The sequence below is a fragment of the Eurypyga helias genome, unplaced genomic scaffold (genome assembly GCF_000690775.1).
Source record: "Eurypyga helias isolate BGI_N326 unplaced genomic scaffold, ASM69077v1 scaffold1160, whole genome shotgun sequence".
NCBI classification, from domain to species: Eukaryota; Metazoa; Chordata; class Aves; order Eurypygiformes; family Eurypygidae; genus Eurypyga; species Eurypyga helias.
The window spans coordinates 1-15450 of NW_010227392.1; the positions used below are offsets into that span (position 1 = coordinate 1).

At 43.0% G+C, this 15450-nt stretch overlaps 1 protein-coding gene across 1 annotated transcript; it reads left to right on the forward strand.

The window, feature by feature from the left end:
• The first annotated feature begins 10936 nt into the window (after positions 1 to 10936).
• Positions 10937 to 15145, forward strand: E2F6 (E2F transcription factor 6). Its single transcript, XM_010155940.1, has 5 exons — positions 10937 to 11133; positions 11441 to 11599; positions 12643 to 12757; positions 14267 to 14414; positions 15108 to 15145. The coding sequence occupies exons 1-5, from the start codon at positions 10979 to 10981 to the stop codon at positions 15143 to 15145; spliced, it is 615 nt and encodes a 204-aa protein (XP_010154242.1). The 5' UTR covers positions 10937 to 10978.
• The last annotated feature ends 305 nt before the right edge of the window (positions 15146 to 15450 follow it).

Genomic DNA, 15450 nt, shown 5'->3' on the forward strand with positions numbered 1-15450 from the left:
GGGAAGGGAAGTGCCGCTGCCTCGGGATGGGCAAAGGGCGGGACGGCGCGGTGCCGCGTTGCTCCCGACGCAGGAGGTTTTAAGGAGGTTTCCGAAAGGCCTTCCTCGCGCCTCTCCGGCAGGAGACCCCCGAGTTGGAGAGGTGTGCCAGGCCTAGCCGGAGGGGTGCGCGAAAGGGGCGTTGTGATGCATCCCTCCTTTCTCCTATTATATGGCAGGCTGCCCGGGAAAGGAAAACGTAGTGGTGTTAGTCATAGTGCAGAGGGATGATTTTCCTAGCTCTGTTACTTACAGCCTCTTAATCGAGTTAAATAGGTTGTAGCTATGTTTGAGAAAACCAGACTACAACTATGTATTGTTCTCTGAACACGTGTGATGCTCAGGTCATCTAACATGCAGCTCCCACTGCTACTTTTAGTAATATTACAAGTTAGATAACAAAAATCAGGCCTACTTTTAATTCAGTGATACTTTTAAAAGTAACTATTTATTAACCTTGACTGTTGGGCTAAATGTTAGTTGGTACTAGTGTCTTAAAGCCATGAAAAAGTTTGCGTAAGGTTTTACACTGGAAATTGTGGAAAATCCGAACCCTGAAAATTCTTAAGAAGGTAATGAATAACCATGAGGAAAGTATAGTAAACGGCAGATGAGCTTTGCTAACTAAGCAGACAAGAAGCTGACCAAAGAGGAACTAAGTAACGGGATATGGGAGAGAACCAAAGGAGATGTGTCACCCCAAAGAACAAAGGGAATTTGAAAGCCAAATTGTCACCTTTTATGGAAGGGGAACCTAAAGCTCAACCAGTGGGCACCATAGGAGGACCACTAGAGGCTGCTGGAGACCCTCTAAAGACCCGTGGAGACCCTTCCTCATGGAATGTATGCTTGCACAGGAGGGAAATGTGTATGATGATTAGTTCCTGGAATGATAACGAATAGGTGTGATCATTCTAAGAAATGTGATGACTGTGTATGATAAGCAGAGCATAAATGTATAACTAGGATAGAGGTTGGGTGGACACGTTAGGAGGAGATGTCCCCCGTGTCCTCAGATGTTAATAAAGCAGTAGCGTCTTTCTAACACATCCAGTGTTGGGGGGATTTATTCCAGTATTTTGGTAACGATTTGGTGACCCAGATGGGGCTCTGCTTTTGAAGCTCCAGGAAAGGAGGGATCCCCAGCACGCACTGGGTAATTCTCAGTGGGAATCCCCAGACCTCCGATCTGGCGGGTACAAAGTAAAGACCCCTGAAATTTTGATTTTTTTTTTTTCCCCCTTTAAGTTGAAGAGGAAAAAAAATCCTCGCAAGATTTGGCTAAATTGGAGTGGGTTCGAATCCTACAGGGAAGCAGGAATAGTGGGTTTGACTCATACAGGGAAACAGGAATAGTGGATTCAAGTGCTGTTTGGGAATTAATGGCTTGATTGCATATTACAGGGATGCCCAGAGTGCGAGCTGGGATTATTTGGTATAGATACTGGGTAAGAAATATTGAAAAGTGTTAGTTTATGTACTTTGTACTGTTTCTGCTTTGTACATCGTGTTTCTAAACTCCTTTTTTCCTTGCTATTGTGTATCTGCTAGCATAAATATTTGGTATAGAGGTAAGAAATATTGAAAAGTGTTAGTTTATGTACTTTGTACTGTTTCTGCTTTGTACATCGTGTTTCTAAACTCCTTTTTTCCTTGCTATTGTGTATCTGCTAGCATAAATATGGGATCAGGTCAATCTTCAGAAGGGGGTATTGTGAAGAAATCATCTCTGGGATGTTTGTTAAAATATTGGAAAGAGGTGGCAGGGGACCCCCTTACACAGAAACATATTACTGAGTACAGCAATCAACTGTTTCTGCTTTGTACATCGTGTTTCTAAACTCCTTTTTTCCTTGCTATTGTGTATCTGCTAGCATAAATATGGGATCAGGTCAATCTTCAGAAGGGGGTATTGTGAAGAAATCATCTCTGGGATGTTTGTTAAAATATTGGAAAGAGGTGGCAGGGGACCCCCTTACACAGAAACATATTACTGAGTACAGCAATCATTGGTGGCCTCTGTACACTTTAAATGACCAGGAGAGGATTCTAGGAATTTCAGTAAGTTATTAAAAGCTGCTTGGAAGGTATATAATAATAGAGAGGTGATAGAAAGGACTAGGGAAAGCAAGTTGGCCCCAGCTTTGTCTGGGCACAGGACACAGAGGGGAGGTTATCGGGGAAGGGGTCAAGGTAGAATGAGCCAGCAGTGGGGGAATTTCAACATAGACCCCCTAGATAAGGACCAATGTGCTGTTCCTAAAGAAAAAGGGCACTGGAAATGGGAATGCCCATGAAGGGGAGGGGCTGCTGGAGCCCTCCCTCAACAGACAGTAAGGTTAATGACCTAAGGTCAGGCAAGAAGGAGACTGAGGGAATCATCCCCAGCTGAGCTTCTGGTACACTGATGTTGGGGAATGAACAGGTAGATTTTCTAATAGACCCTGGAGCAGCATGCTCAGTCTTAAACACTTGTAAAGGACCCCTTAGATAGGAAAACTGTAAATGTAATTGGTGCCACTGGGAAAGGAAAAAACGGACCGTTCTTTCAACCCTTAGAACTTAAAATAGGTAAGGGTTAACTCACCAGTTCCTATCTATGCCAGAATGTCCAATGCCCTTGTTAGGAAGGGATGGACTGAGCAAATCAGAATCATAGAATGGTTTGGGTTGGAAAGGACCTTAAAGGTCACCCATCTAGTTCCAACCCCCCTGCCACGGGCAAAGGGGCCTTCCACTAGACCAGGTTGCTCAATGCCTCGTCCAGCCTTGGCCTGCACAACTTCTCTGGGCAGCCTGTTCCAGTGCCTCACCACCCTCTCCGGGAAGAACTTCTTCCTGAGACCCAATCTAAATCTCTCTGCTTTCAATTTAAACCCATTACCCCTTGTCCTGTCCTACAGGCCCTTGTAAAAAGTCAGCTTTCTTGTAGGCCCCTTCAGGCACTGGAAAGCTGCTGCAAGGTCTCCCCAGAGCCTTCTTGTTTCCAGGCTGAACAAGCCCAACTCTTTCAGCCTGTCCCCACAGGAGAGGTGCTCCAGCCCTCTGAGCATCTTCGTGACCTCCTCTGGACTTGCTTCAACCAATCGATATCCTCCTTATGTTGGGGGCCCCAGAGCTGGACGCAGAACTGCAGGTGAGGTCTCACAAGAGCAGAGAGGGAGCATCACCTCCCAGACAGAGAGAATCAACCTCTCTTACTAGAATTAGAAGCACAAACAACTTCTGAAAATGGAAAAATACAAGTCACAAGTTTTTATGTTACAGCAGCCACAAGTAGAGGAGAATATTCCGGTGGAAATAGAGAAAGCGGTCATGCCATCGGTACGGGCCATGGACATCCCAGGAAAATCTAAAGAGGCCAAACCTGTAAGAATCCAAATGAAACCTAATGCCAGACCGGTAAGACAGAAACCATGTTCTTTAAAGAGGGAAGTAAGGGAAGGGTTAGAACCTCTGATTAACAGGTTCATTTAGTATAAATTGTTAGTAGAATGTCAGTCAAATCACAATACTCCCATTTTACCAATAAATAAACCTCATTCAGATTAGTACAGGCTTGTACGGGTTCTTAGAGCTATTAATCAGATAGTACAGGATATACACCCAGTAGTAGTGAATCCTTACACATTGTTAACGACAATGAGAAGGAGGTCAAGTGGTTTACAGTTGTAGACTTAAAGGATGCCTTTTTCTGTACACCCCTGGAACCTGACAGCCAACAACCTTTTGCATTTGAATGAGAGAGCCCGAGCTCAGGGCAGAAAGTACAGCTCACTTGGACAGTACTGCCACAAGGATTCAAGAACAGTCCTACATTTTTGGGGACTCAACTAGCTAAGGATTAAGAGTTCTGGAAACAGAATAATGAAAATATAACTCTCCTTCAGTACGTGGATGATATTTTGGTGGTGGCCTCCAGTCAGAGAATGTGCTTAAGTGACTATTAGTTTGTTAAATGTCTTTGGTCAAGTTGGCTATTGAGTATCTAAGAAAAAGGCACAGATTGCTTAAACCCAGGTTTTATATTTGGGATTTACTGTCTCACAAGGACAGAGAAGTTTGGGCACTGAACGAGAAGCAATATGCTAAACCCCCAAACCAAGATCAGTAAGGGAATTACGTGCCTTTTTAGGAATGACTGGGTGGTGCTAGATTGCAGTTTATGGGCTTAACTGTGGAAACTATTGTGTGACACACTCAAGGAGTTGAAAGAGGTTTTACAATGGTCCCCTGAGTGTAGGTCCATGTTCCAGATTTTGAAGAAGGCTCTAATGACAGCCCTGTCCTTGTGCTTACCAGACCTGACAACTATTTGTCCTCATATGATGGCCTCAGTGTTGGAACAAAAGGGTGGCCATTGGTTGTCCCTGAGCAGAATGTTAAAATATCAGGTGGTTTTGTCAGAACAGGACAATGTGGGACTAAAGACAACTACTGCCCTCAACCCTGCCACGTTCCTCGACCCAGGGTCTAAGAAAGAAACCTAACATGATAGTGTGCAAATGATTGAACAGGTGTATTTAAGTCGAGAAGACTTAAAAGACACACCATTGGAGAATCCTGATGAGGAACTTTTCACGGGTGGTAGCAGTTACATGCCTGAAGGAAAGAGAAGGGCTGGCTACGCAGTTATAACCCAGAGTAGCAGAGGACCTATAAACACTTCCACACAGAAGGCAGAACTGTTTGCTTTACTGCGAGCATTGGAGCTGGCCAAAGGAAGGAGAGTTAATATCTGGACAGATTCTAATACGCCTTTAGCGTAGTACATGCCCATGGAGCCATATGGGAAGAAAGAGGACTATTGTCCTCACAAGGATCCCCCGTAAAGTATGGAGTGGCCATTAAACAACTTTCCTAAAAGTACAGCTGCCAGAAGAGGTTGCTTTTATGCATTGTAAGGCTCATCAGTTTGGGAACACCCCAGTTAACGCTGAAACCGACTGGCTGATAAAACGGTGAAAGAGGTGGCAGAAAGTGGCATCCCTGCTGTAATACCACTTAACCAGGTGACCTTACCCTCAGATGCACCTGAGTATCAGACTCAGGACAGTCTGTTAGAGGAGCTGTTGAAAGTGCACAAAAACTTCTGAGGGATGGTGGGTAATAACAGACAAATGGGTTATAGTCCTGGAAGCAATACTGAGACAGAGAATAGAAATCAAACACAGGGAAACACTGGGGAATGGAGACTATTATAAACAGTCTGAAAAGCCAGATATTGAGTGTGAGAATGACAGGCATTGTTACGAGTATAGTTAAGAAACGTAAAATATGTTTACAGAATAATCCCCATTCATATAAAAAAAACACTTATGAGATCAACAAAAGGAGGAAACTGCTCGAGACGTTATTGGCAAGTAGATCTTTCAGAACTACCTCGACAAGAAGGGTATCAATATTTGTTAGTTTTGGCTGACACCTTTTCAGGATGGTCTGAAGCCTTTCCCTGTCGCACCAACAAAGCGAGGGAAGTAGTGGAGGTCCTACTCAGATTTGGAGTACATTAGAATTGTGATCAGATAGAGATTTCATAGCTGCTTCTCCAGGAAACAGTCACTTAATGGGGAATCAGGACTTGAGAGGGAATGTAATCTCTTTAGGGAAAACTCTTAACCTTTGAATGAAATTAAGAAAATACTAGAACAGTTTGAAGCTACTGAATTCTAAGTACATATGTAAAAATTATAACTGTCTGTTTATTTTACAGTAATAAGGGCATTTGAAAGCAATCTGATTCTGAAGTTGAGCCAAGATTTTGGTGAAGTACAAAATGTTACTTCAGTAACAACTTGCCTCCCATTTCCAAGGTCAGCCGAAAATCCCGTTCCTTGGGGAGTTTTAATGATGCAGGATTAGAAGGTGGATGGTTGAACAAACTGTTAAGTGGACTGGGATTTTCACTGACGGGATGGCTTGCTAGTCTACTTCAGAATCTTATTGTAGGAACAGTCGTATTGATAATTCTCTGTATTGTGTTTAGTTTTGTTAAAACAGTTAACTGTGAAGGCCACTACAGGAACATACGTGACGGTAATAAAAAGAGATGAGACTTAGGAGGCCAGATATCCGCCTTAGGAGTCTGAAAGGAGGGAATTGTGGAAAATCCAAACCCTGAAAATTCAGAAGAAGGTAATGAATAACCATGAGGAAAATTAAGTATTGTAAACGGCAGATGAGCTTTGCTAACTAAGCAGAACAAGAAGCCGACCAAAGAGGAACTAAGTAACAGGATATGGGAGAGAACCAAAGGAGATGTGCCACCCCAAAGAACAAAGGGAAATTTGAAGGCCAAATTGTCACCTTTTATGGAAGGGGAACCTAAAGCTCAACCAGTGGGCACCATAGGAGGACCACTAGAGGCTGCTGGAGACCCTCTGAAGACCCCTTCCTCATGGAATGTATGCTTGCACAGGAGGGAAATGTGTATGATGATTAGTTCCTGGAATGATAACGAATAGGTGTGATCATTCTAAGAAATGTGATGACTGTGTATGATAAGCAGAGCATAAATGTATAGCTAGGATAGAGGTTGGGTGGACACATTAGGAGGAGATGTCCCCCGTGTCCTCAGATGTTAATAAAGCAGCAGTGTCTTTGTAACACATCCAGTGTTGGGGGGATTCATTCCGATAACAGAATTGGAAATTTCTTGTTATTGGAGATGATCTTAAGAAACAAAGGGTGTTGGGCACAGATTCTGATGTAGGTGTTTAGATGTGTCAGCAAGGGTGATGCTTTCCTGAATCTGCTTCTCATAAGGAATCACAGGATGTGGTAACCATTAACAGCCATAGAACAGTGGAGTTCAAGTCCCTGGGTGTAGTGAGGAAGGCGAGTACAGAACCTGGACTCCAGTATATTCAGGCAACAGGTAGCTGAGATTTTGAGGGAGGCAAACTTTGAAAAGTTGGAGGAGCTGAAGAGGTAGAGGTCTGTAAGGACATTGTACAAGCACAGGGACGTTCTATCTTGATACTTGTGTAAACAAATGAATTGTGTTGAAGGATGGTCATTAGCTATGCCTCTGCTAGGAGTGGGGTAGTGTTATAGGCAGGAGGTAGAAGCAAGGATAGGCTATAAAGGAGAAGCATAAAAAAAACATTGTCTGGACATGTAGGTATGGTGCTAGGAAAGCCAAAATTCTACTGCTGAAATTTAGCAAGTAACATCAGGGGTGACAAGAACTTTTACTGTGATGTTAATGGTAAAGGGGAAGGGAGGAGTGTGAACCTGCTGTTAAACTGGGCAGATGATTTAGGAAGAACAGACATGGATAAGGCTGAGGTACTCTGCCTTCTTGCATGAGTCTTCAGAACTGATATCCCCTAGGCTTCGGGTCTAAGAGACAGGATTCAAGGAGAGGACCAACAGCAATGGAAAAGTGTCACGGTAGAAGTCTCTTGTACCGGTTGAGATTTCTGAAGTCCGTAGGACCCGCTTGGGGTACATGCTGAGAGAGCTGGCTGATGTCATTGTGAAGTTGTTCTCTTACTTTTGAGAGGTTGTGGAGGTCAGCTACAAGTTAGTCAGCCTCACTTCAGTCCCTTGGAAAATAATGAAGCATGTTCTCTTGGAAGCTGTACCTAGGCATGTAAAGGAGAGGGCATTTGGGAATAGCCAACATGACTGTACTTGCAAACTGATTACCTTTGGTGATGAAATGACTAGATCTGTAGATCCAAAGCCTCGGATGTCATTTACACTTGCTTTAGCAGGACTTTTGAAACAGTCTCCTCCAGCATCCTCCTCTTTGAGTTGGGATGTTGCAGATTGTAAACTACTAGATTAGTAAAAAAACCCACAACTGGCTGGATTGTCAGGCCTCAGGAGAGGTTAGCGGTTCATACTTTGCCTGAAAGTGGATTACAAGTAGAGTTCCTCAGGGCTCTATTCTGGGACCTGTCCTGTTGGTAACAGGGGGATGTGAGATGCACCTTCATGATGCTTAGGGGTGGGGAAAGTGGTTTAGACAGCTAGGAATAGTCTGGAGGACTGGCCTTAGATGTCTCAAACTTCAACCAAGGCAGCTGACAGTCAAATTTGAGGTCTTGCCCCAGGCCTGTACCTGCTGTGGCATCAGCTGGGAGCTGAGTGGCTGGGACCCCCCTGCTGAAAGGCCATGGTGGACAGTGTGCGAAGCACGTGCCAATGCTGTGCCCTGGCATGGAGGCATATGAGGCAGGATCATAGCCAATGAATTGAGGCAAGTGATGATTCTTCTCTGTTTGGCACCTATTAGGCTGCTCATGGAATGCTGTGTCCCTTCCAGGCCCACTAGTACAGGAAAGCTGTTGATAACGCTGTAAACTATTAAGCCGCAGCAGCACTTCAGTGCTTGCAGGACGTTAACAAAAGGCTGGCACCAGACACTTCACAGCTCTGCATGGTGGGAGGCTGAAAGGAAATAGCCATGAATTTAAACAAAAGAAGCAAGAGAGGTTGCAACTTGATGTAAAGTGAAACTCTTCCACTGTGAGCACGGGCAAGCAGTGGAATGGGATGCCCAGAAAAGTGTAGCCTCCACCCCTTGAAGTTTTCCAGAACCAATGTGGATAAAGCCTTGAGATACTGGCTGTTCCTGTTTGGAGTTGGAGCTTGGACCAGAGACCTTCCCAGGTCTCTTCCAACTGGAATGAGTCTGAATTTGAAAATACCCCTTTTGTTAAATTGGGGTGAGGGGCGGAATGACCTACCTCCTCAGGCTCATCCAGTTGCTTTCCTGAGCAGACTCCGCTGCCAGTCTGTAAGTCTGCTACAAAATGATGGTAATGCTGTATAATAGTCCTATATCTTCTGTATGTCGGCTGTTACACAGAGCAGCTGAAGCTTGTCTTTGCAAGGTTTACACAGGCATTGTGTTGTGGCTGTTGCCCAGGCATTAGGGAGATTGGTGGTGTTTCCTGCTTTCTAAGGCAGAGGTGTGTTGAGATTAAGGGCTGAAAATTCTGACAGGAATTAATGAGCATGTATCCCCTCTGTCTAGTGACGTTCCTTCACTGTTGAGTTGTCAGCAGTCTGATGGCTGTAGGACCTAGAGTTGATTTGGGGGTTTCTTCTGGAGAAGCTTCTGGTGTGGATATCATTTTATATCAGTTGTTTGTTTGTTTGTTTTCCCCCAGCCACCAATGACCAATCAGAATGTGGATGATGGCACAGGGTTTGTGAGAAGTAAGTTGCTGTGGTCCATGTCTGAAGATTATTTTTGAAGTATTGCATGATTGTTTACAATGCTGAGTGCATGCTGTAAGCAAGCGATAAATTGTTAAGTATCTAATATAGGCAGAAAAGGAGGAATGCGGCACATTAAATGAAATAACAGGTATGAAGCAACACGTTCTTCATAGTTCTCCTCTTGCAAGTATACTTTCCCACTGCTGTAAAGAAAATAACTGAAGGGAAAAGCGAGTTAGAGGAAACTGGAACATTGTGCTGGCGAATTTTGGTTTTCAACTGGTATGAACAGACGTAAATACAAGTCTGAGTGAATTTGTGTTGTTTTGGGGGATGTTTTTTCTCACCAATTGAATAGTCTCACACATCTCACATCAACACAGTCTGAAATTGAGTTGTTGAACCTGTCGCTTCATGTTAAGAGTGCACAATCCTGCAGTCATGGAATGGGTGTGACTTTCAAAGAGTAAAAGCGCGTGTCTTGTTCATCCTAAGAAAAACACTGAAGTTGGAACTAGAGCACTTCCTTGGGAAGTTTCCTTACATGTGCACTCGTGCACAAACACGCATGTTCTCCTGAAGCATTAGGCTGGAATATTGCTCAGTGACACAGCTTGATCCAATATGCAATACCTGGTTTGCTTTGCAGGAGAAAAGACAAGTAGGATTTGACAGTCTTTCGTTGACTCTAGTATCACATGAGTGTGTGTGTATCATGTCATTCTTGTGCTTCAAAAGTATATACTTTTTTACACTTGATGCATACGTAAATAAGAATCTAAAGTTAAACAAGCTGTCAGTCAGTAACTTTTCTGCTGTTCCTGCAAATGTGGTGGTAATGGATACTTGTAGCACAGTGGTGTCCTAGATCTTTGTTCCATTAGTAAGTTAAACAATGGCATCACCCATTCTTTTGCCCAAATAGGGCAACCAGAATTTGTCCATATATTAAGTTAGATATCGGGTTAGATATCAGGAAGAAATTCTTCATGGAGAGGGTGGTGAGGCACTGGAACAGGTTGCCCAGAGAAGCTGTGGATGCCCCATCCCTGGCAGTGTTCAAGGCCAGGCTGGATGAGGCTTTGAGCAACCTGGTCTAGTGGACGGTGTCCCTGCCCATGGCAGGGGGGTTGGAACTAGATGGTCTTTAAGGTCCCTTCCAACCCAAACCATTCTGTGATTCTGTAAGTTCTCAGACACAGAAGTAGATTGGTCACATTCAGGCCGAACAGTCCCTGAAACCAGACTAACTCCTGAACCATGCCTGAATGTTATCTGGGAGATCTCGCTGGTTAATCTGGGCCAAAAGGGTGTCAAAAAGCATGTTAACAGTGTCACAGAGCAGATGATAAAGCTGCATTTCTTTGGCAGTGCCCTGGCACTGTAGTTAACTGAAGGTCTCACTGGTGTTCATTCAGCAGCCTGAGCTCCTGCAGAACGTACAGCTGCGTCCCGGCAGCCTGAAGCTGTGGACATTGAAACATGAAGGTGCATGCTGTGCTGTTAAGATACAGTCATTGCAAACAAACGAAGGTGTATGTAGTTAATAGGCTCTGCATGATGCCATTGCAATGTCAGCATTAGTAATGACAGTGTTTTCAGACTTTTATCTTCATTGCTACTTCATCACTATTTTTTGATCAAACCCACTTCATACTGATGTAGTATTTTACCCTAAATATTCTATCAAAAATTTACAGAAAACCCGAAAGCCAGAAGGCCTCGATTTGATGGATCCTTGGCCTATTTGACCCGAAGATTCATGAATCTTGTCAGAGCAGCTCCAGACGGTGTCCTTGATTTAAATGAAGTAGCGACAATGCTTGGAGTACGAAAACGAAGAGTGTATGACATCACCAATGTGTTGGATGGAATCCAGTTGATTCAGAAAAGATCTAGGAATCTTATCCAGTGGGTGTGAGTTGGCTTCAAAACTTCTAATTTCTGAAACAATAAAACCCAACAATGTTGAGTAACGTTTATAACTTTGGGAATACTCTTAAGCATACTGAGTTACTTTTAACAGATAAATATATCTTAAGTTCTTCTGTATCCTTAGGCTGTCTGAATTACTTTGTTAACAAGTATTGAGTGCAAAAAGCACAATGAAGCGTATTTCAGCAAAGGATGCCAGAGTTCCTGGTTGTTTTCTCTTGGTGTACTGTGTTCAATAAACAGGCTTTTATTTATAGAAACATACTAGACAACTTTCATATTCTTCTAGAGGTTATAATGTTGACCAAGTTATCGGAAAAGCACCACAGCAGCAAAACCTTAAAGACGAACTTTCTAACTTGTCAGCCGTGGAAGAAGCTCTGGATGAATTAATCAAGGATTGTGATCGTCAGTTATTTGAACTAACAGATGACCAAAAAAATGCAAAATATCCTTTTAACTCTTGTGTTAGTGTAAGGTGTGGTTTTGGTTGCAAGTACGCGGGTGTCTAGCGATAGGTGTGGGCTGATGCCACAGGTATGCAGTAATACTTGATAGCAAGTTCTAGAATAGGAAACTTACTGGTTATTTTCTATTCACGGGTACTAGTCGTGCACCCTGCTTTGCAACATCGTGCACAGTCTAGCCTGCTCTCAGGAGAGCGTTGGTTGTGTGACCATTGCTCTCCATTCTCTCACTGCAGGAGAATGGAAGTGGTGCGATAGTCGTACCCTGACCATCACCTTGTTATCTCCGTTATAGAGAAAAGGTGTCTCAGGGGCAGGTCTTGACGTACCACTGAGACTGAGCTGCTTAGTGAGATGAGAAAGGAACCGCAACAGAATCCCAGTGGCCTGTTGCCAAGAAGATAGGATGGTATGTTGGTTGTGTCATAACGCTGTTCTGTCTCTTGAGAGAAGTTCCAGTGCAGTCTTGGCTTTCAGATGGGTTTTGATAACAGAAGTGGGATGTCTTAATAGGACATAAACATTGGATTTTGGCTTTCAGTTACACAGAAGTACTACTTAGCTCCCTTGTCTGGCAGAATGTTAAAGTCTGTGCTGAAATGAAATGCATCCACTTCAGGAGAAATTTCCAATGCACCTTCCCTGTTCTGATTAAGAAAATAATTCCATGGTTTTCCAGGAAATTGTTTACATGCATGGTTATTGCAAAACAAAGGAGTTTCTCAAGGGCAGTAATCCCTCTGCTCCATAGATTTATGATAGTATCTGTGAAAACTCTTTCTCAAATTTGTTTGGTTTTTAATATTGAATATATTGATTTTTTTAAAGCTTCTTCCTTCCTATAAATAAAGAAAAAGGGTTTTCCACTTGTTAGTTAATACTTAATTTTACAAAGCTAGTATTAACATAACCTCAGCTAAACTCTTTACCACTTTTCTTCAGTTGGTATTCTGCTTCACCGTATCGTAACGTCACACCCTCTGCTTCTGCCAATTACTGTACAGAATCCTTGACCAATGTATACCCTAGCTTATGTGACATACCAAGATATCCATAGCATTCAGGCATTTCAAGAACAAATTGTGATTGCAATCAAAGCTCCAGAGGGAACCAGTTTGGAAATACCAATTCCTAAAGAAGTAAGTTTAATACATTTGTGTATCTTAAGGGAACAGAAGTTCTCAGATTTTGGTTTAGCAGCAGCAGCCAGTAACTGACTTACAGTTTCTTTGTCACGTATAGCAAATATTGGTACTTTATTGTTCTTGTGTTCTAATAAACAATGCTGTAAGGATTATAGTCTAAGAAACTTATTTTCAGTGTTTCTGTTTACCTAAATTAGTAAACAATAAACATGTCTGAGCTATAGTTATTTGGTTTTGCTAGAGAGAATAGAATTGCTGGAAAAAATGTTACTTATTTCAACTATCAGTTTTTCTGATAATTACCAAGATAATGAACCTTCAAAAAAGCTGTTATTTTTTGTGTACTAAGGTGTACAGAAATTGTAAATCTAACCAAGCAAAGCAGTAAGCATGATGTGGTGATGGTCTTCACAGCATGTAAATGCTGTCTTACTGCTTACTGAATAGACAGCTGTTGTTACTATGAAGCAGGAAACAGGCAGTCTGGGTGACAACACATTTTGGCACTCCAGTAGATCACAACAAGGATGTTTTCTAGGAGGTGGGGGCCTGTGCCCTGTCCTCACCTCATGGTGCAACAGGCGTCCCCCCCATCCAGATCCTAGGGGAGAGCCGTAGCTTTGCCCTCTGCACCCAGCCACACTGCGCCTGCCCCTGAGCCTAGGTGCAGGAAAGCCACTCTTTAAAGCAGTGCTGTGAAAGAGGGCTAATACTGGAAGTAAGCTAACATAGCGTTAATTCTGTTTTCCTTCTGCGTGTGCATTTTTTTTATAGTGTTCTTCGTTGTGTAATCATCAAATTTGCTTTCCTGTGTGCACAAAAATGGAGGAGATGTCGATAGGAATGTGATAGGAAAAGGAGATAGGAATCAGCACAACCAGAAGACTTAGATCCGCTGCTTAGATCTGTAGTGGTTTCACGGGTCAAAGGAGCTGGCTCTAGTCCTGTGGAGATGAAAAAGATAAGGTTTCTGAGGCTTCCTGAAGCAGTTTCAAGAGCTGTACTTTAGAGAAGACAGAATCTTCCCTCCGTTGCCCGTTAAATTTGATTTGCTCTGTGCCTTGCAATATGATGTGTACTAAAGGAGAGCAGGGGAGGTAATACGGCGTGGTCACTTCACAATGTATTAAGGCTTACGTGCTCCGATTTGTTTTCTGTTCATTGGCACGGATTCACCAAGTTTTTAAACTTCGTTACTCCTTCTAAACGTACACTAGATCTTGGTCATATATCTGAAGATCAGTGTAAAGACTGCACAAAAATTTCCTAACTGCATATTCATCAAAAATGAAACCTGCTTATCTTAATGGTGCTTAGTAATTGGCGTACAAATCTATGTAATAGTCATAGTTTAGGTAGAACTAGTAACGTAATTTAAAATAGTTATGTTATTCCTGTATTTGTTCTCTTCTTAATCTGTTGGCTTTAAAATATGGTCAGAAAAAAAAATAACTGATGCATAAGGTTTGTTCTTTGGTTGATGTGCAAGTTGCTGTTTTATAGGACTGCATAGAAGTACATGTGAAGAGCACAAAAGGACCCATTGATGTGTATTTATGTGAGGTGGAAAAAGAGAAGCCAGGTGCCAAAACTTTTGAAGGTATGGATACTGTCACTTGTGAAACTGAGCCATCAGTTCCTCCTGATGAAGGTAGTTCCAGTTATATTTTTATGCTCATGTGGTTTTTTCTAAGACTGTCATACCATTCCAGTAAAGTTGGAAGCTGTACTGTACAGGTATGTTTTTCTGGGCATAGTGTGTGGGCTGTGTGGGAGAGTAGGAAACACCTGAGAGAAGTCTGTGCTGTTGTGTCACCTCTCAGCAGCAGGAGGTCAGAGTGTCAGGCACGTGCACTCACAGCAGGGCACTCTTCTCCCCGACCCCTTCCTTCCTTTGCTCATCGCCGGCTTCCTGTCGGAGCTGCGCTCTGCGCGTGGAGCCACGCGTGTCCGTTCTCGGCTGCTTCGGTGCGGAGTCCAGCAGCTGAGCTGGCAGGAGAGTTGAGATGCTCTTTCGGTCAAGGCTGGGCTGCTCTTGCGCAGTACTCTGCGGGAAGGGATGTGGCGTTTTGGTCTCCTAAAACAAGATTGGCTGGAATATAGTCCCTCAAGAGCCCCAGCGTTGCCGGATGTTGTGGTTTAAAAATAAATGTGGCGGGAATTGCAGTAGCTCAGAACACAAAGGATGAGTTATTTTTAGCAGTGCTGTTGAGGGGAAGAGTTGACTTTTTAACCATCTTGGGCATCTTTTTTTTTTTTCACTTTATTTTGCATGTGAAAGGACTCAGAATTGTATTTCCTACAATGACAGTAATCACACTCCTTTTTTTATTTTCCTTTGAAGTGAGATCTCCAGGGGAAGAAAAAAAACAAACCGCCTGAGATGACAGATTAATTGCCACTCAGAAATCTAATGCAGAATGTAAATACCTGTGTTATAGCTTTTCGAAAGCCGCTTGGATCTGCAGACTTACTAACTGAAATGTTCCAAAGTGCGTTAAATTTAAAACAGCCGTGGGTTGGTTGAGTGCTTTCACAGGATTGCTTATCTTCCCAAGTCAAGAGACAACAGTTCCTAGAGTTGCTTTTAGGAGCTTTGTTTTTCATCATTGCTTGTGATCCACAGAGCTTTGGGAAAATGATATTTCTAGCTTATGAAATAATTGGTGATAATTAAGTCTGAAGAT